Genomic DNA, 24,973 nt, shown 5'->3' on the forward strand with positions numbered 1-24,973 from the left:
AGGGAGGGGGGGGGGGCACTGCAGATACGCCGCATACAATAGTTGAAGAAGAGGGAAGGCTGCAATGTGCCGGATCCAGAAAGGGACGATAATCACAATTTATTACTGGTGGAATTTTCTAGCTTTACCCCACAATGAGCCCATCTGCAATTTTAATTTAAAACAGATGGTCTTACCTCGCATGTATCCTTTCACCAGGCGTTAATGCTTGTTTCTAAAAAGGTTGACACAATCATAAGGTGATATCCTGAGCAGTTTGGATGCCACCCACAATTGTTTTGGTGTCTTGTACCCGGAGCGAGGGGCGGAAGGATGTTTCTAGTCATTTTCCCTTTAATTGTTGACTTTTATTTGATGGAGACATTACAGGGTCAATCAACTTAATAGTGTTTCAGCTTTTGGTGGGTTGAAGTGTATGTAAACCTCATCACTAAAATCTCATATAAGCCATAATGTAATGTCAAAATATATGTTATATCTGATGGTTATGGTAAAATCCTACCTAGTCCTAGTTCAGGTACTTCCTGTTATAGGGTGGCAGCGCTCTGTCTATGTCTCCCAGTTGGGCTCCTGCATTGTCACCCTATCATACAGGTTTCTGGGGGTCTACAAGTGGCTCTCTAACAATGTGAGAGTTTGTGCTTCTGGCAAAATCAGTTATTTCGCAGTGGAATCAGTTTTACCCAAATCATTTTACACATCGCTAGAAGCTGCTTTCTGGGTACCATGGAAGAGTCACCAGTGGCGGGGAGTCATTCTACTGTATATGACAGCCTTTGTCATCAAGTTCCATGGAACTTGAATGTTCTTCCAAAGGTTTCCAGGGGTTCCTTGAGCAATTAACAATTTCTAACTCTCAGATAAGTAACCACAGACACCAATGATCCATTGTATTAGGTGGGGTTACTTCCACTTACCACAAATATAAGGAGCATTCTTCCCATTAACCATCATGCTAATGTACTGTGAGCTGTAGATATAGTAATTATTGGCAGGGGTTCCCTGAGACCGGAAAGCTATTTTCATGTTTGAAATGCTGCTACAAAAGAGCAAAATAAGCAACAGGAATTTTAGTTAAAAATAAAAAGTTTTACTAAAAAAAATAATGGTGGAAGAGCCAACAAAGGGTAAAATTATGCTATAGGCTTATCAGTTGCAGTGATAGTGTTTGTGTTGGCAATACTATGATATCGAGGGTTGATTTTGTGTTACTGTAAGAAAAGAACAACATTTCCTCTGGTCCACTTTTCCTCAATCAGCCTCTTGTCGTTACAAAGACAAACACACGTGAAGACTTATTAAGTGCACCGGCCGGTTGATTTTTCTTTCTTATTACTGTTGAATTTCCATTAAATCTGGCGGGTTGCCATTTTGTGTACAGAGCTGCAGGGATTTGACTTGTCAGAGAGTGCAAAGGTTTAGAACTATTGGGTTTTTATTTTCAAGAAGGAGAGATAGCAAGATGACCCGGAGACCTCTTCATGAACGCCAGCCAACTTCTGCACATGTTTCTGTGTGATGTATTTAATGTAATTACAATGGCTGTTTGAAAGAAATAAATCTTTTCTTTTCTAATTTTTTTGTGGTACTATATGGTATGTATAATTCAGCTTTTTAAGCCTACAGTTATTTGATCCCGCCCATGAGATAAAATTGGCCAACACTGTTATGTTTAGAAGAGGTTGCACATGGTGAATGTGTTCCATCATGTTTCCAAGCTAGTCAACCATAACTGACCAAAACAATACATTTATATTGCATCCTCTTTACAGCCACTTCCTGTCTACATGCACTTCCGCAATGGCTGCATTCCTCAGGGCGGAAGTAATTTCTTGATGGTGACAACGGTGGACCAGTCTCGTGTTATCTCCATGCACTTCCACAATGGCTGCATTCCTCAGGGCGGAAGTAATTTCTTGATGGTGACAACGGTGGACCAGTCTCGTGTTATCTCCATGCACTTCCACAATGGCTGCATTCCTCAGGGCGGAAGTAATTTCTTGATGGTGACAACGGTGGACCAGTCTCGTGTTATCTCCATGCACTTCCACAATGGCTGCATTCCTCAGGGCGGAAGTAATTTCTTGATAGTGACCAGTGGACCATTCTTGTGTTATCTCCATTGGAAACCAATGTGACCGAGTGACATTGCAAGAACACATTTGGGAGATAGGGACAGAACGTTGTCACCCCGCACCAGGAAGTGCCTGAAGGAAGACCTTCATGGCAGGATCATCAGAAATGATTTTAATGAGAGCTGAAGATTTCAAAATATTGAAATTGTCTTGTGATAAACTTTATATAAGATCATAGTGATGTAGTTCACATCTATTCTATAGACAGAGACGGTCAGGTTGCCTTACCGCCGTTTCAGTCGTCATCAGATTCCAAAAATTGATTACAAAAATTGTTATATTTCAAAGCTATTCATCTGCTTCTTACGGTGAACCTGTTCCATTCCAGCCGGGCCTGAGGAACGTCTCTTCTCAAGTTTATTAATAGATCTAATTGTTCGCTGACAATAAGACTCAAAACTTACATATTTCTCAGTTGATCTATTCTCTCCTTTTATAATTCCGCAGCGATCTCCCAGATTGCATTTCTCCGGCACAATGGCAATCATCATTTTAAGATTCTCTTTTGTTGCCGCTCTCCCCTCACTCGCTGACATCGCCGTACAACTTCCATCCAAATTGGCACACGCTTCCTTCAGCAATTAGATTCACAATTTGACAGCGGTGACCCCCTCACGGTGGATGTCCTACCTGAGCCGAAAAAGATGAATCGCTCCTGAGACGGTCGCACCTGTTTCTTGCCGCCACATTGATAGAAAAGATTGAAGCAGGACAAGAATTGTGTTCGCAAAATCTACACTTTTTTTTTAATTTGAAGGGAGTTTTTTTTTTTTCCTTTTTTGAGCGATATAGTTCTGTAACGGCTCACTAAATCTTCACTTTACTCAATCATGGATCCTAGAACAAACTCTGGAATAATAATCATTTACTGCTGATCATGTGATAGGGCGATGCCAGGCGAGCAATTTGGTATGTGGTGTGTTGTAAGGTTATTTCAATCCATCTCTATCCTTTACGCCACTCCTACCTGTACCACCAACACCAACCCCTCTCTACCCTAGTGCTAACTCTACTCGTACCCCTATCAAAAACTCTCACTGTAATGCCAACCCCCCGATAAACCCAACAGTAATCCTTTCTGTAATCCTAATGCTAACTCTACACGTACCCAGGGCTGGTGCTAGACTATTTTGCCCTCTAGGCAAGACCAGCTACTTGCACCCCCCCAGACCCCTGTGGTGCCCCCATAACCTTCTATTTGAGGAGCGGACCTGAAAGAGAAAGTTCTCAGTGGGCAGGGTTTCAATAGCCAGCCTGCTATTGGCTGTTTCAAATTGGGTCTGTGTGTGTGGGGGGGGGCATTGCACCACACTGGGTTCATGGCTGCACCCCAGGTGGCTGCCTAGTTTGCCTAGCTACAGCGCCTGCCCTGCTTGTACCCATATCAAAAACTCTCACTGTAATGCCAACCCCCCCGATAACCCCAACACTAATCCTTACTGAAACCATAAGACTGATGACTGCTGCTGTCCACAGCAGAATCACCCGGGAAAGGCTTTCACTTACCTAGATGTAATTGCTCCTTTGCTGGCCTAGGACGTTTCCGCATCTCTCTTGCTTGCCAAGAAGCAACATCTTGCTAGTCAGGCAGTGACCCCATTAGGACAGATAAGTGGTTTGTTAGCGATTCTGTCACTGGCAAGATGCTGCTCATATGACACAACCCTAACACTATCCCTTCGGGTAACCCTAACACTAACCCTTCCTGTAACCCTAACATTAACCTTCACACTATCCTTCTGTGTAACACTACCTTCCTTTAGCCCTAGCACTAACCTTCACACTATCCCTCCATGTAACCCTAACACTAATCCTTCCTATAATCTTAACACTAGCCCTTCCTATAACGCTAACTCCAACCCTCGATGGAACCTTAACACTAACCCTCCCTGTAACCCTAACGGTAACCCTTCCTATATCACTAACCCTACCTATTACCCTAACACTTTCCTTTCTTGTAACCCTAAAATTAACCCTCCCTCTAATCCTAGAACTAACCCTTCTTGTAACCCTAACACTAACCCTTCCTATAACTCTAACACTAACCCTTCCTATAACCCTAACACCAACTTTTCCTATAACCCTAACACTAACCTTTACACTAATCCTTCCTGAAACTTCTACCCTAACATTAACCATCCCTGTCCCACTAACTGCCCCTAAAATATGCTTAACCTCTTGTATACATCCTTACATCCCCTGTGCCGGGTTCATCTTTACCTCTGTCCACCAAAAACACCAGTGCCATCTCAGTGCCAGAATACACTGTTTACATTTTGTCCCACAGGAAACTTCTGCTCTAATTGATTGAAAACATCAGCACAAGTGTCACAGTGACATTGGTAATCAGGACAATTAGAGAGGTGAACCTCCATAACGGGGACACAGACAGCAATAAACACCTGACAAGGGTTCTAACCCCTCACCACTCTCTCCAAACCTGAAAAAACAAACACTTTTGCCTTTTAGTTACAGTTTAACTTGTAACAATTTCAGTACATGAAGAGTATCTCTTTTTAGTTGTGTCTCCTGTATACCTGTTTCCTAAACCCATCCATTAGGGCAGGTTCAACGTGGTCATCAGGGCATGTCCGTTTTGCTACTTTGATTTGTTTTTATAAGACACAATCGAATAGGAGGCATTTTACCTTTTCCACACGTTGGGACTACATTGACTAGCCCAGCCCAGTACATGTGGTGTGAACAAGCACACAATGTACACAATGTATACAGTCCATCCCTCTCCTTCCTCTGTGGGTTTAGGAGCCGACACAAAACTTCCCGTCTGTTGCCCAGTTTAATATTTGCATTGTGTTCAGATCAAATGACGATGAGTTATAATCCAGTAGGATATCATCTCCCTAATATAATTCCATAAGTCCCCTATCGCCCGCTCACAGCATTAATCCGGCAGCGCAGCCTTTGCTGAGTGTATGTGGACCGCGGGGGACTAGCAAAGTGCAGGCTTCCCGATAACGATCTTGCGGCCTTGTCATCCAATCTCTTCTTATCTGGGCACTTTATAGACTTAACATTTTTTTTTATCGCAGCCTTCTATCATGTGCCGCATAATTAGCATCTGGATCAAAACCGCCAAACGGAAATTTCACACCTGAGAACCTCAGCGTATTACACTCGGCAGCTTCCTGAGGTTTTCTTAAAGGTGAAAGCTTTGCCAAGATATAACAACTGCGAATAAGTTGCTTTTTTATCCCTTTGCAAATCATTAAAGATAAACTCCGGCCTTCCCTTTGGTCGTGCACGGTTGTACCGGCTCCTCTCCTGGACTGGAATGGTTTACTGTGCTTTCACTGCACACTGGGAGCTTCTCACAATGTGCATTAGAAGCTGCAGCAGATCAGATAGAGCTTGGCCTCATTTCCTGGCTGGAGGATGTCCAGAATCATGTAGCTCTTTTCTCCCCAGCCTGACTGTCCCTGGACTTTCCCTTTCATTTCTCGGATTTCAGTTCTTTCGTTAATGGAGGCTCAGCATCACCTTTGGGCATAGCCGTAGCTAGCTCCTTTTGCACCCGAGGCAAGGACAGAAAATTGTGCCTCCCCCAACAACAGACGTGTGATGTTACCCAATGCCACACACGTGCAGCATCATGTGACGTCATGCGCTCTGCCTCCAGACGTGTGATGTTACCCAACGCCGCACACGTGCAGCATCATGTGACGTCATGCGCCCTGCCTCCAGACGTGTGATGTTACCCAACGCCGCACACATGCAGCATCATGTGACGTCATGCGCCCTGCCTCCAGACGTGTGATGTTACCCAACGCCGCACACATGCAGCATCATGTGACGTCATGCGCCCTGACTCCAGACGTGTGATGTTACCCAACGCCGCACACATGCAGCATCATGTGACGTCATGCGCCCTGACTCCAGACGTGTGATGTTACCCAACGCCGCACACATGAAGCATCATGTGACGTCATGCACCCTGACTCCAGACGGAGGAGAGCAGCGGGGATCCGAGGAGTAGCTGGAGCCTGTGCCACTCCTCTTCTCCCTGCCGAGCCGTGGCTGCGTTGGCTGCCTGGTGCCCCTGTTGCCATGGCACCCTGTGATTGCCATGGCGACAGGTGCGAGGGGGTGCAGCCAGGCTGGCCCTGGCTGCGCCCCCTCTCAACTGTGCCTGAGGCGAGTGCCTCCTTTGCCCCATGGTAGCTACAGTACTGCCTGTGAGTGTTACCTAGGATTGTCTGCTTGCTAAATACTGTCTGTCTAGGAACGCCCACTCCTCTGGACTGATCCAACAAGACAGTACACAGATGTCGATGAAATTACATTTATCACTACTGCCTATACTTCTCTTCCCTTTGCTCTCCCAGTGTTCCATTCAGCTGCCAGGAATGAAGAAATACTTTCAAGTATGAAGGATCATGTGATTCACTCCCCTTACTTCCACTTGGCATCCCTGCTACTTGGCGATTGGCTGCATAAGCACCTAACCCCATTACCTGGGGGCATACAGAGTCCTCAGCCTTGTTCAAGCTCCAAGCCATGACTTACCCAGGACAAACATTTTTTACTCTAAATGGGATAGCAGAGGAGTGAAAGAAAGGAAAGTTTGAGCAGCTGTTGGAGCCATGGCCAGGCCGAGGAGTAGTAAGAGATGGCCGTCTTGGGCACTTTAGACTGAGAGGGGGATAAAATGGGCAGGAACTGCAGTAGTTCACAGCTCACGGAAGGGGGCACACTTTGTCCTTTTTACCTTGAATGCTAACGGACCTTGTGCCAGTACAGGTTGGGGCATCCAGAAGGATGGAGCCAGGTTTGGGCTAAGGGGTAGACAGGAGAGGTGGCTGTCTTGGGCTCTTTAGCACAAGGAGGCGTAGAAGGTAACCGGGGTACAGGCTGCAACCTATGCTGCTGAAGTAGTTCATAGCTAACAAAGAAGGGGGTTTGGTGACACATTTTGGCCTTTTTATCTTGTCTGCTGAAGGACCTTGTCCAAGCACTGGTTGGGGCATCCAAAAGGAAAGTTTCAGCAGATGTTGGGGCCAGGGCTGGACCAAGAGGTAGGCAGGAGAGGTGACCACCTTGGGCACTTCAGCATGAGGAGGCATAAAAGGGGCAGGAATTGCAACCTATACTGCTGAAGTAGTTATAGCTCAGGTGAGGGGGCATATTGTGCCCTTATTTACCTTTTATGCTGAAGGACCTTGTGCCAGTTGGGGGGTTGGGGCATCCAGAAGGAAAGTCTGAGCAGCTGCCTTAGGTGCTTCAGCATGAGGGAGCATCAAAGGTAACAAGGGCATGAACTGCAACCTATGCTGCTGAAATAGTTCATAGCTCACTTGGGGAGGGCACATTTTGGCCTTTTTACCTTGTGTGCTGTACGACCTTGTCCCAACACTGGTTGGGGCATCTAGCAGGCAGGTATTAAAGGCAGGGCTGGGCCAAGTAGCAGACAGGAGGGGTTACCAACTTGGGCAGTGTGAAGGAGTCACAAAAGGGGCAAGAGCTACAACCAATGCCACTATAGTAGTTCACAGCTCATGTTGGCGGAACAATTTGACTTGGGTGCTAACGGACCTTGTCCCAGCACTGGTTGGGTCATCCGTTAAAGTGAACCTGTTGATTTATTCGCCGAGTGCTTCTGATTTTGAACGCCAAGTGCGCACACTGAGCAACTCATGCTTACACATCGCCTCCAATCTCAGTCTGCAAACACAATGAACACATTGGAATTGCGGCATCGGAAATCTTCGGTACCTGTTCCTGGAGGGCGTTGGCGAATTATTCTGCGCCAGCACCTTGCTAGCGGTGAACGCATCACAGAAAGCGATGGGTGCCCCCTGGGCGTGACACAAGCTGTTGCCACATCCCGACGCAGAGTTAAAGCGATAACAAAAGCTCCGTGAACTCTGTCAGCGTGCCGCAGTCATGGGATGTCATTTTCATCTTAATGAAATCACACACCATGCCCGCGGCACTTTTCTACTGCGCTCCGTGACGGCAAGAGCTTCTGGTGGTAAATACATTTCTCTGTGTCAGACACATACAGATGAATGTAAATGGAAAACTCTATGCTGGTTTTTAAGATCTATACGTGACTGCCGTCAGCTTGAAGCACATCTAAACCCAAGAACAATAATGTCATATATTGAAGCTTTGTAACAAAAACTGGAAAGAGTGGGGCTTTTAAGGTGTCACTCTAGGCATGAAAAACACATATTGCACGTATATCAATATTGAAAAATGTATTTGTATTATACAAAAAAATAAGTAAAAAAGAGAGCCAATATATAATCCCATCAATACCACATCCATCGCAACTCCCTCAACCACAGTACAATCTAAAATGGCTATCGGCATATAGCCTCCCTGGACCACACGGCCACATTCTAAGCATCAACAATATGGTAAACGCTTGTAAACAATAATACAAATAATTGAATAGGCCCATCATGTAATTCCATTAACATATCCTAAAATCATGTATCGATGCACCGTGGGTCCAACCTTCTACGCGTTTTGCTAAGAAAGCTTCCTCAGGAAGATAGGAGGCTGCTTGTAATATTTAAATGTCGTGGGTATATAAATACATATGATTATCCTTGAAAATTAACATACAAACATTCATATCACATAATAAACATTGAAAAATACATAACCTTATTTGGGGTCTTAGTGGTGAATAAGTCCACATCTCCAGGAGGACAGTACCCATCGCCCAGAAGACATAGGAAATGAGGGACATACAGGAGTACCGAAATGAAAAGCCAATTCCCCGTCCATCCATGCTGCAAATTAATATGACATCAGAAAATATATATAACAGGGACTAGTCATGAATGACTAACGTTATCCATATACTGTATATAAAAAAACTACCTAAACGAAAGGAGATGACCCCTTGACCCCTCACATATACTATCTCCTACACCTGTATAAAGGTGGGACGGGGGTATTACTATCCCAATTTGTCAGACGTAATGAACTAAAATAACCATATACAAAACATGGAAACAACATCTAGTGGTAAAATGGTAATCATTATATAGGGACTTACATTTGATATAACTATTGCACAAAAATCCAGGACCACCTCTCACTCCAATCTCCCTATACCGCCACTTACTCCATCATATACCATGCCGCATCACATGACAGTACCTAAATAACCCAGCGTGTGACATCAGCGGCCGGGGTGGGCCTATGGTCGGCACATCAAAACAGGTTTCCCGTCGTCCTGGCAGGGCGCCTCCAAACTACCTAAGCAAAAGGAAATGACCCCTCACATATACTATCTCCTACACCTGTATAAAGGGGGAGGGGATGGGGGGTATTACTATCCCAATTTGTCAGACTTAATGAACTAAAATAACCATATACAAAACATGGAAACAAAATCTAGTGCTAAAATGGCAATCATCATCATTTGATATAACTATTGCACATACATCCAGGACCACCTCTCCCGCCAATCTCCCTATACCTCCACTCACTCCACCATATACCATGACGCATCACAGTACCTAAATAACCCGGAGTGTGACGTCAGCGGCCGGGGTGGGCCTATGGTCTGCGCATCCCCGTCCGCTTTCGCGGCACATCAAAACAGGAGGTTCCCCGTCGTCCTGGCAGGGCGCCTCCCATTCTGGCTCGTAAAGCCTATGGGACGGCAGCAGCTCCCCGGGCAGCGCCTACCCCACTCCTGCCTCAGTAAACTCTGGAGGAGTCCGCCGCTATAGCAGAAGGGCAGACTCTTTCCAGTTTTGGTTACAATTATATTTAGGGGTGTGGTGTCCTGTTCCTCATGGTGGCTCAGAACCTTCTGTGTTTTAATATATTGAAGCTTGTGAGGCCTTAGATGTGGCGGCTGCATTAGTTTTTATGTTTCAGGCTTCCCTCCCTTTATTTTCACTTGGTAATCCTGCCAGTAACACATTTCCTGTCCTAAAGTGACAACGCTCACTCACTGTATTGCTTCTATGATGCAGCAGTGTTGACACCCTAGGACAGGAAGTGTGTGGGACTATGGTTACCTTTAATGACACACCAGTTCACTTTAGAAAATGAAATGTCATCCAAGTAGGGTTTACATCTACTTTCATTCACGTGTTGTAGAGATTCATCTACATCGATCTGATGTGTTTGGGCACCTTAACAATTGTTACATGTGTGCTGCCGGCCAGCATAAGGCAGCTCCTTCAGGCGTGAGGTCTATCGGTGTGGTTACTTATTTGCTGCTCTTCATGGCTGAAGGGTCTGTCCTATTCTATACACTGCTGGACAGCAATTTCTCAGATGAGAAGGGAAAGCCACCACTGGAGCTCTGCAGAGGGGAGCGCTTCTCCATAGGGAGGTGGGCTGAGACCACCAGTTAATTTCACACTGGACTGGCTCAAACAATCATCCTTACATCCCCCGCTATACATTTACCTGCTGGAGCCTATAGTGAAAATGGCTGTGAGAGGATGATTAGAAGCTGATGACATACAATCTCTTTCTTGGATAAAAAAAAGCCTTTGTATGAGTTACCAATAGATGTAAACCTAAACTGGATGACATCTAGTTTGCTACAGCAAGACATGTAACAATTTTTTAAATAAAAAAAAAAAACATTTTCAACTTTTATTTCATCCTTTCTTCCACCTCCTGCAGCCTCTTTGAAGCCACTTCCTGTCTACTCCAGCAAATGGCTGCATGGCATTTCTCAGGGTGGGTTTCCTGATGGTGACAACGGTGGACCATGCCCATGCAATGTGTGTGGACATAGCCTCTGGTAATTCCCATTGGGAGGGTGTGTGACAACGCAGGCGTGCAAGCACATGGTTTTGTCACCATACAGGAAGTGCCTGCTCATGGACTTTCATGGAGGGATCACCAGGGATTGTTTAAAGGACAGCTGAGGATTTTAAAATAATGAAAACTATTGTTGAAATTGCATCAACATATTGAAGTGTATATGAGATTTTAGTGGTTGAGTTAACACTAATTAGGCGGGGGGAACTCCAGCCCTCTAGCTGTGGTGAAGCTACAATGGTAGAAAGTACAGGGTGCCATGACTGCAGCCTTGGCCGTCCCCACCCTGTATGCCACCTGAGGCTGTAGAGTGGGGGTGCGGGAGTTGGGGGGGGGTTCGGTTACTGCTGATAGAGCTTTTGCGGGGGGTTCCTGTGGGGAAGGGAGGATGTGGTGGGACAGGTGGCTGTGGGTCAAAACAAAGAGCCGTGCCTGTCAGGGACTCTCTGTCCGGCTTCCCATACAGCTCACTGAAGTCACCGGTTGCTAGGAGTGTGGAAGTACGCCAACCATAACGTCCAGCTCAGCTCCCTGGCAGTCGATGACATCTGTGATCTGGGCGGGAAGGTGGACAGAGATCTTAGCAATCTAGAATGCTGTGGCTGCTCCTTTGCTGCTCCCCACAACTGCCGCCCCCCTAATGAGATACCACTTGAGGCTGCCTCATTATAGCGATGGTCCTACCTGCGGCTGTCAAAGTCTTGCAATGCCTAATGGGATATGTAATTGCACCATAGCTAGGGGACTGAAGTTTGCCTACCCCTGCACTAAAGCTTATTCATTGTTGACCAGACAGAGGCCATAAGCAGCCACTGCTGACCTCCTTTAGAAAATGCTGGTCCCCTGGCTGTCTTTGGCTTCAGTATTGTACACCCAATCACTAAAATATAACATGTGATGGCATTTCAAAAGGCAAAGTCGGGCCCGGAGCTGTAAGGCCGCACTCCTCACACGTCCATGGCTTGGCCACGCCCCCTCAAATCTGTAGATTTAATTAAGACAATACCTGGTGATCCTACCATGAAGGTCCAGTTTCAGGCATATCTTCCACAGGGTGACAATGTGTCCCATTTTGTGCCCCCGCGTTGTCATCTTGACGGCAGCAGAAGCTCCATTTCCCTCCTCATAGGTAAACCAAAGTTTCTCTATAAATAAGCCCAATTAACCACTAATTTCCAACATATAAAGAGACATTATTGTTTAAAAATAGGGGGGAAAAAACACATCCAAATAATCTAATTATTTCCAAAGCATTGTACAAAGAGTAGCAATTAGTGATATTTATGATTGCATTATATTCACCGCAAAGCCTTATTATATATTCAACGATGGCACGTACAGTATAGACGTACAGTGCAGACTTTGATGCATAAATAAAGACACTGGGACTTAATTAGCGCTTTCTCGAAGCAAAACAAGAGAAGGGTTTCTTCTTATTTTTTTTCCACATTTTATACAATTATTCTAATGGCTTTCATGGTGTATGTTGTCAAGGGCTTTGTCCCGGCTGCATTCTGCAGCAGCACAATGAGAGAGCCTGGTGGATAATTGTGAACGGTCCAGACTACGGCGACGTATGAGAAACTGGCTCCTTGAATAGGCTTCACAGTGGGAGCTAAAATTCCACTGTCATTAGATTTCCAGACAATTGTATCAAGAGATCTGGAACAACCGGCCGTGTCAGCACTCGGATGACCTTGAACGTGTCACTTCATTGGGTGTTGCGCGTCTCTCGCCAAAAGCTTCTGAATTTAGTTCGGCTATCAAAGAATGAAATGTGGACACTGTGATTACAGTTTCCGAGGACGAGATAGACTTTTATGAAAGGTTTTAAAATAATGGATCAAAAAAAAGTTTGATGCATGACATACTTTAGAAAGAGATGAGACATTTTCCAACGTGCTGCTTTTTTTTTAATTTAAGTTTCTCGTCAACCTGGAAATAGAAAAAAAACTTTCAAAAGTTTAACACTGCTTCAATGTGATTGGAAGGTTACGTACTGATTAATTGGGGGCTGACGGATGTACGTTTAGGAGTCTTATAAAAACAGAGAACTGAGACTTGGAATGATGTACGGCAAAAGTGATGGGATGTTGTGAAATGTGTTCAGGGAATGATCTCTATAAATATGATGAGTCTTTAACAAATGTCTAATCAATCATTATATTAAGTAATATTTTGTATTTGTATACTCTTGACAATATTGCACAATGCTTTAGAAATGATACAAAGGACCACCTACCAGTTCACTTCCAGCAATGCTAGAGCGTGGAGTGTTTGGAGCTTGGGTACATGCCTTCTTGGTGGCCTTGGGCATCCCTACCAATTTACTTCCAGCACTGCCAAAACATAGAGTGTTTGGAGCTTGGGTACATGCCTGCTTGGTGGCTTGGGCATCCTACAAATTCACTTTCTGCACTTCTAGAGCGTTGAGTGTTTGGAGCTTGGGTACATGCCTTCTTGGTGGCCTTGGGCATCCCTACCAATTTACTTCCAGCACTGCCAAAACATAGAGTGTTTGGAGCTTGGGTACATGCCTGCTTGGTGGCTTGGGCATCCTACAAATTCACTTTCTGCACTTCTAGAGCGTTGAGTGTTTGGAGCTTGGGTACATGCCTTCTTGGTGGCCTTGGGCATCCCTACCATTTCATTTCTAGCACTGCTAGAGCGTAGAGTGTTTGGAGCTTGGGTTCATGCCTTCTCGGTGGCCTTGGGAATCCCTATTAATTCACTCCCAGAACTGCTTGGAGCTCAAAAACATTCTAGGACCAGCTAATGGAAGGAAGCCAGTTAACCCAACCCAACTCCATCCAAAAGACATTGAGGAAGGGATAGAACCCCTGGAAGGATTTTATTTGCAGTACTTACTAGGGAGATTTTCCTTCAGTGTTTTTGTGATGGGATTTGACAGGAAATCTCTCCAGTGGAGATACACACTGCAATAAAACACTTTCAGTAAAATGAGGAATAGTTAGCACTTCTGTCAGGGTTTGCGCCGAAGGGCTTTTGTTTGCATCAGAACTGCTTCTCTCCGCATACACGTCTATAGAATTGCAAAAGTGGCTTGAATCAGGATGATGCTGGTTATAATGACATCAGAAGCATCTCATGATGTCAAAAGCAAGCTACATCCACCCATTGACACAAACCCCAAAGCCCTTCAACACGGGTCCTTACTGTCTGTGTTTCGTTTTGTCCCTTTAACAACTGCTCCCCTCATTGCTTGCCATGTTGTCACAGGGACAGGAAGCGAGTGCATACTGTATAACCCCAATGTACTCTCATGGACAGCAATACAAAATTAGGAAAACTATTAATTCTCCTCCAGTACATCCAGAACTGAAAAGTTTTGTCTAGAATTGGCCTTCCACTGAGCTGTTGGGTTTTATTTGGATGGTAGGAGAAAATCTATACTAACCGTTCAAGGACATTCAATCCTGATGCAGATAATGTCTTTGATGGGAATCAAATTCCCTCTACTGCTGCGCAGCAAGAGTGGTAGTCACTTAGCCACCACAGTGTCTTCAATGATCTAAAGATTCAGGCACTGCATGAAGGGACTACATCTAACAGTAGCTAATAATCCAGCACAACAGTTCCGTGACTAATTACCAGGTGAAAGCCGTAACAGAACCACATAGTTTTCTCAACTCCTTTACCTTCAACAACACAAACTTGTGTTTCACCAGGAGGCTGCCGTCTCCTAAATTAGACATATCTCAGGAAAGGTCAGTAGTAACTAGCTTTCCCTTGGCTTTATTATCTCCGTGCAACATCATCCACAGCAGCAATGCCCCACACTTTCATTCCAGATTAATCACACTTCTCAAACTACGCTTTCTACTCCACAGCGTCTGCGTCTGACGGCGGTGTGGTGATTGTTGACGTGTTGGGTTTTGGCTTGCTGCTCTATTACCCGTCTATGGAGGGTTTTTACGTTTTCTTTTTTTTATCCCTAAGTGGTAGCAGCTGCATGAGCGTGTATATTTCCCTCTCCGAAGCTTTTATTTATTTTTCAAATGAAGTATTAATTTGATAAATGAATTATATCGAGCCGCGATTAACGGAGAGAGGGAGATGGTTGAGTAAATGAGGGATAGCTCTCAGGCTTAAAATTACATTTCTCCTCTGGCAGGGTGCCCACTTTTTTTTGTGATATTTGATTTTTATTTCTAGGCGCAGCAAAAAAATAAATTAGTCTTGGAAAATAAATAACTTGTCTGAGACGTCGTGTAAAAAATAGCATGGGAGAAGGATTGTTAGGAAGGGAGGGAGTCCTGCCTTAAAGACAAGGCAGTCAGACGATTGTCTTAGGCCTCATGGACAAAAAGGCTCTAACACATACCCATTGGCTAACAGATAAATCCAAGGTCAATCTCCATTGTGACCAGTGGAGACTGGAGTAGGGGCCTTTGGTCACACCACCTGTGTGCTGAATGAAGAACTCTGGGCATTTTAAAAACTTTCCATTGCAGTGGGGCTACCTCCTGTACTTGTTTTTCTCCAGGGTATGGAATAAAGCTAATCCTCAGTCCCACGCAGGTCGGCACTCACCTTTCCCATCTCTGCTCCAACTGTGGAATGTCCCTTGGCATCCTCAAGTCTAATGCAAGTCAGTGGACCTGCAATTTGACTTGAATGACAGTCTATTTTTCCACCAAACTCCAGACCGGAACCCCAATAAAATAAGATAGTTGCTGTTAAGACCTGCGGATGGTAAGTGGCCACCCACACACTAAGGTCCAATGTGTAAAATGCCTTTATTCAGATGTTAAACATACATGGTAGCACTAGGGCTGCCATGTATGTTTAACATCTGAATAAAAGCTTTTTACACATTGGACCTTGGTGTGCAGTTAAATACTTATATAACTTATATAACTTCTGTTAAAGACTTCTTCTTTAACAGAAGACCTCATAAGGCCCCACATTTTATATTTGCCTTTGCCCTCAGAGCACGTATGTCACATGTCACAGTGGGAAAGGCTACAGGCCAGTGGGAGTATATAACTCTTGACTTTCTGGCAAGTCAATATTTCCATATGAACAGTATATTGAGCTATATTATATATGCCACGTGGATTTTTTAGTTACATGTATGCATGCCTTTTTCTGCATATACAGCTTCTGTTATCTTTTCTCCAAGTACCTTCAAAGTATCCTCAAAACTAAAGGGAGTTCATTAAAAGTAAATGTTTGGTGGTAATAGAAGATTGGAGTTGAAAAAAGTTAGCCATGGTGATGTAAGCAAGATTGAACACTCATCCTTCTATATACTGAGAGTTAGTTTTGACCTTCAATAAGTCTGGAGTCCATTTAAAAAGTAAAAAGATATTCCGTTAAATTGTTTTCAATTTACTCTGATGAAGTCAATGTCTGTTATTAGCTAGAAGCCAGTATTAAATATATAAAAGAAGTATAAAGGTCTCGGTAAAAAGAGAAGTAAAACATTCTTTTTCCGCAATACCATTTTTTTATTTCTAACTAGTTTGTTAAAAGTTTGTTTCACCTAAATTTTCACTGAACTTTCCTTCTCCTTAACGACCCTTTTATATAGGGAATAATACCTCTAGCGCTAAATTGCGTTTTGCTCTAACTCGGTCGATGATATTGCAAACGTAGCAAGCTGATATATTTTAATACCTTTATTGGACGCAATCAATGCATTTATCATATATGGAACCAAGGAATGACAAGTCATTATTCATTTCTGCAATGACAAAACGTCAGATTTTTCTCATTAGCTGAGTATACAGTTCTACAGAATAAAACTATTTTTAGTTAAATCAGTAGATTGAAACCCAATGAAGATTAATGCGAAGCAGCACAGAGGTATACGAGTAATACCGAGAGGTAAAATATATAATTTTTCACCCAAGTGCATAACGAACGCAAGTGTGTTTTTGGCAGGCTTTATGCCTCATCAATCATACTCATTTTTTAATCTGAATATATTATTACAATCCAATTTCTGTATATCCATAATGTAATATTTTCGGGATTTTGCAATTTAAATGGAATCCTGGAAAAAAAAATTTGCTAACCGTTCAATATTTGTGAAAGAACGTGTCTCATCTTAAAATGGTAATGATATGCTAATGACAATATACCTTTGAACTTGTACTTACATTGACACGTGCAGAATTAGCTTCATCGGGGGAGTTGGAAGCAATTAGTTTGGAAACAGATTGTGGTCATATGGACTGTCCTCTGCCTGCTGATCTATTGGCCATCAATTTCTCGTAGTTGCAGTTGTTGTCTGAACAAAGTGTGTTTGAAATCCTAATGCGGAGTGGTGCCCTGCATTCCAACGTAGGCAGTCCGCAGAGCTACATGGTTTCTATCGATGTTTATAGAGAAAACTTCAGACCGTATGTTGGTTAAAAAAAAGGGATTTGGTTTGGCTAAGGCCCCTTTTGTGGCTACCTATACCTCTCAAAGGCTGGAGGACCAGGATAAGCTCAGTAGAGTCCCCAACTCCTCCATTCACATCTCTCCCTCCTGGTGAATTATCAGTCATGTAACATTCAGAAATGATTCAACTGCAGGGCCTATTTTTGGTGGTTGTGGCAAGTAAGTGGAGCTGAGATTTGTATACTGGACTTTCCCAGAGGTGTAGAAAGACAATGGGGTGAACATTGGGCGTGGCTAATAGTTGGCACTGAGAAGATTGGTGCACATGCCCTGTGCTAATGCAATATATGCAACAATGGATTACTAGATGGGAACTTTCAATACTCAATCTTATCCAGCCTACTTATGTATCAGTTCCCTTCCTCTCTGTCTTTCTGTACCTCTCCTTCCTTGCCATCTTCTTTTTTTTCTCTTTTCTGATAGAAGGTGAGTCCAGGTATGTTATAAGGTTAGGCAATAATTTAAAAGGGATAGTATGGAAGCTCTTTTGGTGGAACCAAATTCATTTTAGCATTGCCAAAGGAATTACGAGGTTATTATGCTTTGGAATGGAGGGTGGGCTGGAAGGAATAGGTCCTATCACATTATTAGGGCTAAGGGATAAAATAAAGGTGATATAAGGTGAGTTCAGATAAGTTATCAGGTCAGACAATAATTTAAAGGGGAAAGGAGAGGAGTTCAGTGATATTATCTTGCTAAGGGATAATATAAAGGTGATAGGAAGTGAGTCCAGGGATATTATCAGGGCTAGGGGATAACATAAAGGGGATAGGAGGTGGATCCAGGGACATTATCAGGGGTAGGGGATAATATAAAGGAGGAGAAGGGGGGTGAGTCCAGGTATGGGATTTATAAATCCAGGATTTCTCGTGTCCCTCTCAATCTGTGACATGCTGTAAAATATTGTTAGTTATTTTCACCATTAGCTCCATTTCTCCCAGTAAAATGGGGTTTCCTCCTTTCTGCTATGGAAGTGAAGTCTGGGATGAGAGCAGAGAGTCTCTGGAAATGAGTTCCTCTCATTGCTGAGTACTTGGGGCTCCCTAATAGATGGGCTCAGTCCTCCAGGGCCCCCTGCTCATACTGCTGGTACAAGCCTTGGGATTGTAGGACTGTCCGTATCATTCTGATTTGATTTCCCTGTCTCTCCTCTCCTCCGTCTCTGGCAATGAGAAGCAAAGCAACACAGCTACTCAAAAAAAACAGTGAAAAGTCCAATAAGACTGTTTTGTTGAATAATAAATAATAGATCAGCTCCAGTTTGTGTATTCAATGCGTCCTCTCCAGAGGGAGTTTATCCATAAAAAATACAGCTATTAAACCTCAGAGAATGATGCCATCATTGGTCTCATACTGAACCCGTGTGCTTCATTTGTTCACCATTGTTGGACAGCGTCCAGCTCCTGCAACATCGGCTGAGTAAAGTATGAGTTGTATGATTGCATATGATTTGCTTGTTTGGCCTTTTTTCTTTTCCTTTTCTTTTTGTTCTGTTTTCAACACGGGCTGTTAAAATGATTCCCGGGGACGCAATGGTCTTGCGGCAGTGGGGTTGTTTTACTAAAGGCTGTTCACTTTGCAATGGGATTTGCACTTTGCAGAGAATACCCAATCACAAGCAAGGAAACAAAACAACAAAACATTGTTTCTTGCACATGGTTGGATGATGGAGATCGGCAGAGCTTAACCTTATTCACTAAGCTAAGGGAAAATTCCCTTGCAAAGTGAGCAGCCTATTTGCCTTTAGTAAATGTATTTATTACAGGTATTTATAAAGCGCCAACAATTTACGCAGCGCTTTTACATAGTGTACATTCACATCAGTCCCTGCCCTCAAGGAGCTTACAATCTAAGGTCCCTATATCACATGCATGGCCAATTTACCTTCCAGCATGTCTTTGGAGTGTGGGAGGAAACCAGAGTACCCGGAGGAAACCCACGCAAGCACAGGGAGAGCATGGAAACTCCTTGCAGATAGTGGCTGGAATTCGAACCTAGGACCCCCACTGCTGCAAGGCAGAAGTGCTAACCACTACGCCACTGTGCTGCCCATCGATCCCAGTGTGTCTGTTATCCACTGTATTGTTACATAGTTACATAGTCAGGCTGAAAAAGATACCTACAGATACATAAGATATCACATATGTACATAAAGATACATAAAGTCCATTGAGTTCAATCATTATTGTCTCTGAGGTCTGTGCTTCACCACAGCCCTGTAATGGTTGTGAGATTCATTATTATAGTTATTAAAATGTATAAAAAATGTATTCATATTAATTAAGCCAGGAGGCACCCCAGTGTGCCATGGCACCCTGGTTGAGAAGGACTGGGTCAGACTTTCTGCCAATTTTTTTTTTTTTTGCCATGCCCCAACTTACCTACATACAAATTATTGACTCTTGTGACTCAGCTGAGCCGGGGCCAAAGGCTATGACCGCATTATAGATTGTTCTTTGTTTTTCTCGTTTCTGGAACTTTCTCAATCCCGGGAACTCGAACCTCATCCCTATTATTCAACATTAGATCCCCCAACTTTTTCTTTTTGTAGCTGACCTAACCCGGCTGCAGCTACAACTGATAACATCATGCAGGAGACGGTCGGAGTGACATTTTGTAGGCTCTGCTTGCCTTTGTATCAGTGGGTCCCATATGTCTTGTCAGTAGAGATGATTGGCAACCTGGCGGGGCGCAGCTCGCCGGTAAGTCCTGCGAAGCGAACGCGGGGCGGACCTCACGCTGGCTGTTTGAGATCTGCAGCTAAAAATGACATTTTTAGCGTCTGTGCGGGCCGCTGGCAAGGTTAATGTAGTTCGCGGCTGTTATGCTTCATTTTCTGCAGGCTACCTGCAAGCCGCGGGTGTCGGGGGTGAGAGACGGCCCCAACACAACAGGTGTACGAGCACAATTTCAACAATTTCAACATCGCTAAAGTCTGTCAGAACATCATAAAGGCTGAAACCCTAGAAGGGTTTTTTTTTAACTATACAAAAAAAAAAAAAGCATACAATAAAAATATCAATTCTGTAGCAAAGCTTACATTTGTTTTTTTTGGGGGGGAGGGGTTTACATAAATGTTTTCTCTCATTGTCTGTTGTTTAAGTTGACTGTTTAACTGTTTTAATTCATGTATTAAAGTGTAACTATGTGCAAGATTAAAAAAATAAATATAATGCAGTCTGTCAATAGCATTAATGTAACAGTTTTTGTTTTTCTGAGTTCCCCCGTAACATAGTTTTATTACCTGTTGATCCCGCCAATCGATCTGCTGTTTTTCCACTTCCTAAAACGGGTCAAGCTGCACAGCTAGTGACAGACGTCATCATATTTTTTGTTTTTTTAATTATGACCATAGATATACTTTAAAATAATTTTGCTAAAATAAGTTCCAGCTATGTCAGACTGTATTGGTTGGGCTGCTTGCAGACATGTGTGCAAAAAACAAAAAGACAGCCACTTAAATAATCAAACAATATCAAAGTGTGTTTGTTGCATTGGGACACATGCTCACATACACATTGGAACATAAAGCACTGATCTCCGGCATGGGTGTCCCTTGATGTTTCACCGCTCGAGGCAGGGGGAAAAGGGGGGTGGGAGAAGTGGGGGGGGGTTAGATAGTGAATTCTATTTTTTTGGTATCGCTATCACTTTTGCAACGTCATCTAATCTTCTCCTTTTCTCTTTCAGACAGAGAATTACACATTCGATACAAACTATGTGAACAGCCGGGCACATCTGATTAAAAGGTACGTGAAAAACAAACTCAAGGCTTCCTGCAATTTGTTTCCTCTCAGTAAATCACTGGGGATGATCTTCCAGTTGCTTGCAGTTACCTTCAAGCAACATGGTTGCCAAGCTCAAACTTTACTAGATCAAGATTGTGGGCCTTACATCTTCTAAGGGGATGGTGTTGTTACTTTACAGGAACCTGGGTTTGCTGGCGGTCAAGGGCACCATCTGCATTGAGTTTGAAGATGACCAACAAGGGTGATTTCTTTATAAATCTGGTTTAGGTCTCCTCCCTAGTCTAGAATTTTTTGAGCAAGTCAGCAGACTGTTGACCATTCTTTAGGTTGGTTAAAAGTCTTTAGTTAGCCAAAAGGCTTTCATCTCCACTGGGCCAAAAAAACTCCCTAGTCTAGATTTTTATGAGCAAGTCAGCAGAACGTTGACTAGTCTTTAGGTTAGTCAATCGTTTTTGGTCAGCCAAAAGGTTGTCATCTCCACTGGGCCAAAAACTCCCCACTTTAGATTTTTATAAGCAATTCAGCAGACTGTTGACCAGTCTTAGGCTGGGTTCACACCTGGGAGTTTTTCAGCGCTGATCGAAGCGCTGAAAAACGCTCAAGCACTGAAATCCTACTAATTCCTATGGGCATGGTTCCCACCTGGGCGTATTTCAGATCGTTTTGACGCGCTGAAAAATGCCCTACGCCCGAAATAGTACAGGAGCTTCTTTGGGGCGGACTTCAGCGCGTAACCATTAGGACCCAGTCTATAGATTTTTGTCAATTTTTTTGCGTTTCATGGACTGCAAATCGTGCTAAAAATGTGCGGCCCGAAACGCGCATCAAACGCACATATTACTAACGAGCAGGTGTGAACCCAGCTTTTAAGTTAGTCAATAGTCTTTTGTTAGCCAAAAGGTTGTCATCTCCACTGGGCCAAAACTGGCATCAGTGGTTAAGTGTTCTCCCTATCCTGGAATATGTTGGTGCTATAGGCACTTACTGTAATGCAAATCAAAAATCTTAAATTTTTGGGGGATAGCACACAGTAGGCAGCACAATACCATGCTATGTCGGGGTTGTGGGTTTAAATCCTGCCTAGGAACTCCCACTCCTCCAGACTAACATCCACCCACCAATTTGATATTTGGCTAACTCTTCCCAAGATCCAGCCCTCTGCTTGCATTATATCTAAGGGCTCTTCAGAGGACTACTGAGGCAGGGTGCTGTGATGCTTTCAGGAAGCTATGTACAGCACCCTGCCGGCCCTTCTTAGGAGGTGATCTACCTGCATTGCATAGAGAAGCACTGCTTTGCTTAAATAAGATATGGAACCGTTTTATTTACAAATGTCATGTTAATGAGGGGGGGGGGGGGCACTGGGAAAGGAAAAAATAAGCAGATTAAAATTCAGCTTTAAAGCTTTTTTACTGCTTGTTTAGAACATCTAAATACTTTAATGTCAGTAGTCTAGGAACAGGTAGGGGGGGGGGCACTGGGAAAGCAAAAAATAAGCAGATTAAAATTCAGCTTTAAAGCTTTTTTACTGCTTGTTTAGAACATCTAAATACTTTAATGTCAGTAGTCTAGGAACAGGTTCACTTTAAGGGCTAATCTGAATTTGTGAAGGACTTGGAAGACGGTATTTGAGTTTTAGAATGCATCTTGCAAAGCAGTGTTAACTCAGCATGTTGTATAGTGTTGTGCCGGAACTTGCCCTATGCAAGTCAATGTGAATCCAGACAAAAGCAACGCATAACCCTCTGAAATGCAGACTGTGCTTCCTGCTGAATAGTGCAGCCAATGCATTGTGCAGAATACTCTCTGCAGGTTTAACGCACTAAAATGTGCTTCTGGTGTTTTCATTACCTGGGGTAGGAAACAAAATGACAGCATAATGGCTTAGTGGTTTCGCCTTAAAGCACTGGACTCAGAGGAATTAATTCCCACTGCATGCATTTCTTTATTTTCTCTGCATTTCTGTGGTGTTTCCTTTCTCACTAAAAAAAAAAAAAAAAAACAGGTCAGCAGGTTATTTGATGGCTGACTAGACTGACTGTACTGTGTGTCAGTGTGGCGGGGACATTAGATTGTAAGCTCCTTTAAGGAACAGGACCAGTGTGAATGGTTCTGCACACCCAGCGCGGTACTTCATAATATAGCAGCGCTATAGGAATTAGGGATGCACCGATACCAGTTCAGATACCAGTGCCGATACTTGGCATTTTCCCGAGAACTACCAGGGTTGCAGCGGTTGCAGCTGGGACCTGGCTCTGGCGTTCCACCACTGTCCTGAAATCATTAGTCTATTGTTTTAGAAAAACTGTCACATGGCACTAAACAAAAATGTATCAGTACTTGTATCTGTGAGTACTTGGGTGAGTATCAGTACTTGTACTTGGAAAAATGGTATCGGTGCATCCCTACTAATTTTTGAATTTTTCTCTAGTCTTGTCTTGGAGCTTGAAAAGTATCTGTACCGAGTATCACTTGTACCGAGTACTGTACTTGGTATCGGTGCATCCCTAATAGGAATAAATTATAACATTTTGAAAAAATATGGAGCAGCAACAGGCATAATGAGAAAGTCAGATTTAAGTGAAGACTTTGCAAGAAATGCAACATCTTCTTCTGGCAGCAGCACTTCAGTCTTAAAGCGCACCGCTGTTTTTGTTGAAAAAAAGTCCGAACAGCAACCCTGGGCTTGCCACTGATAACTGCAATCTAGTTGACATTAGGTTCAATTCACAAAGTTTAACACATGCATAAGGATCTTTATTTTCAGTCATGTGACTTTAATTGCAAATCTCATTGGACTGAAGTATAAATAATTTTAATTATTATTATAATAATGTCAAAAAATAAATACATTAAAATCCTTTTCTGGTGTGTTAGCTTTGTGAACTGAGCCTATTGCCGCCTATCCATTCACAAGGTTAGATTTACTGTAGGCAAATAGTCTGTTCACTTTTCAAGGGAAGCTTAGGGAAGTTTCCCCTTAGCTTGGCGAAATTTCACTTTGCAAAGAACACCCAATCGCGTGCAAAGAAAATAAAAGAATTGCAGGTCTACTCACGAAAGGGTGAAGAGTTTGGAGAAGGAAGAAGAAGTGAAACATCTAGGACAACATAGCTGAACTGGAAAATAAGCTGAATCGGAGAATTCATCCAAATCAGCTATTTTGACCTGGACTGTTCACTTCTCCTGCCTTCTCCAAACTCTTCACCCTTTTGTGAATAGACCTGTTAGTGTTTTGTTTGCACATGATTGGATGATGGAGTCGACAGAGCTTCACCTTATTTTCTATAATAAAGAGAAACTTCCCCTGCAGAGCTCAAATTCCCTTGCATTGGACTCTGTGGTGGCCAACCCATGTGTGAAAATGATGTCTCATGCTCCCTATACCACTCCTTCACAATCTGAGCCCGATGAATCCTGGAATTGTCATCATGTAATATGCCCAATGTGCCATCAGGGGAAAAAAAATCCATTGATGGAAAAACCTGGTAATTCAGGATATTCAGTTAGGCAGCTGACCTCATTTTATGGGGGACATAACATTGCCGAACCTAGACCTGACCAACTGCAGCAACCCCAGATCATAAAACTGCTTCCTCATCCATCCAATGAAAAGCTCTTACCTAAATGCTTAGGTAAACCCAGCTGGTGACTTTTTAATTGGCCAGGCAGTGTATAAAGGTGATGACAAGTTCACTTTAAGCTTGGTAGGCATCTAGCTTTGTGTTCCTTCCGGCTTATCCGTATACAGCTTGAACACCGAGGACAGCGTAGACAAAAAGGGGTCCTGACATGCAGACGGGAACGGCAAGACACTTTACACCTGTGCCGCACGACCGATAATTGAGATGTTATTTTTCCGGCATTCATCAGAAGAGAAAAGGGACATGGTCTCATGGTCAAATACAA

The 24,973-nt window shown here is 43.5% G+C and overlaps 1 protein-coding gene across 1 annotated transcript in view; it reads left to right on the plus strand.

The window, feature by feature from the left end:
* Positions 1–24,973, plus strand: part of PCDH19 (protocadherin 19) — a 175,489-nt gene that overhangs the window by 64,814 nt on the left and 85,702 nt on the right. Inside the window, exon 4 of the mRNA XM_018561953.1 lies at positions 21,006–21,064. Within this exon, the coding sequence (XP_018417455.1) occupies positions 21,006–21,064 (59 nt within the window). The remainder of the gene's footprint in view (positions 1–21,005; positions 21,065–24,973) is intronic.

The sequence above is a fragment of the Nanorana parkeri genome, unplaced genomic scaffold (assembly GCF_000935625.1).
Source record: "Nanorana parkeri isolate BGI_ZX_2015 unplaced genomic scaffold, ASM93562v1 scaffold552, whole genome shotgun sequence".
Taxonomy (NCBI): domain Eukaryota; kingdom Metazoa; phylum Chordata; class Amphibia; order Anura; family Dicroglossidae; genus Nanorana; species Nanorana parkeri.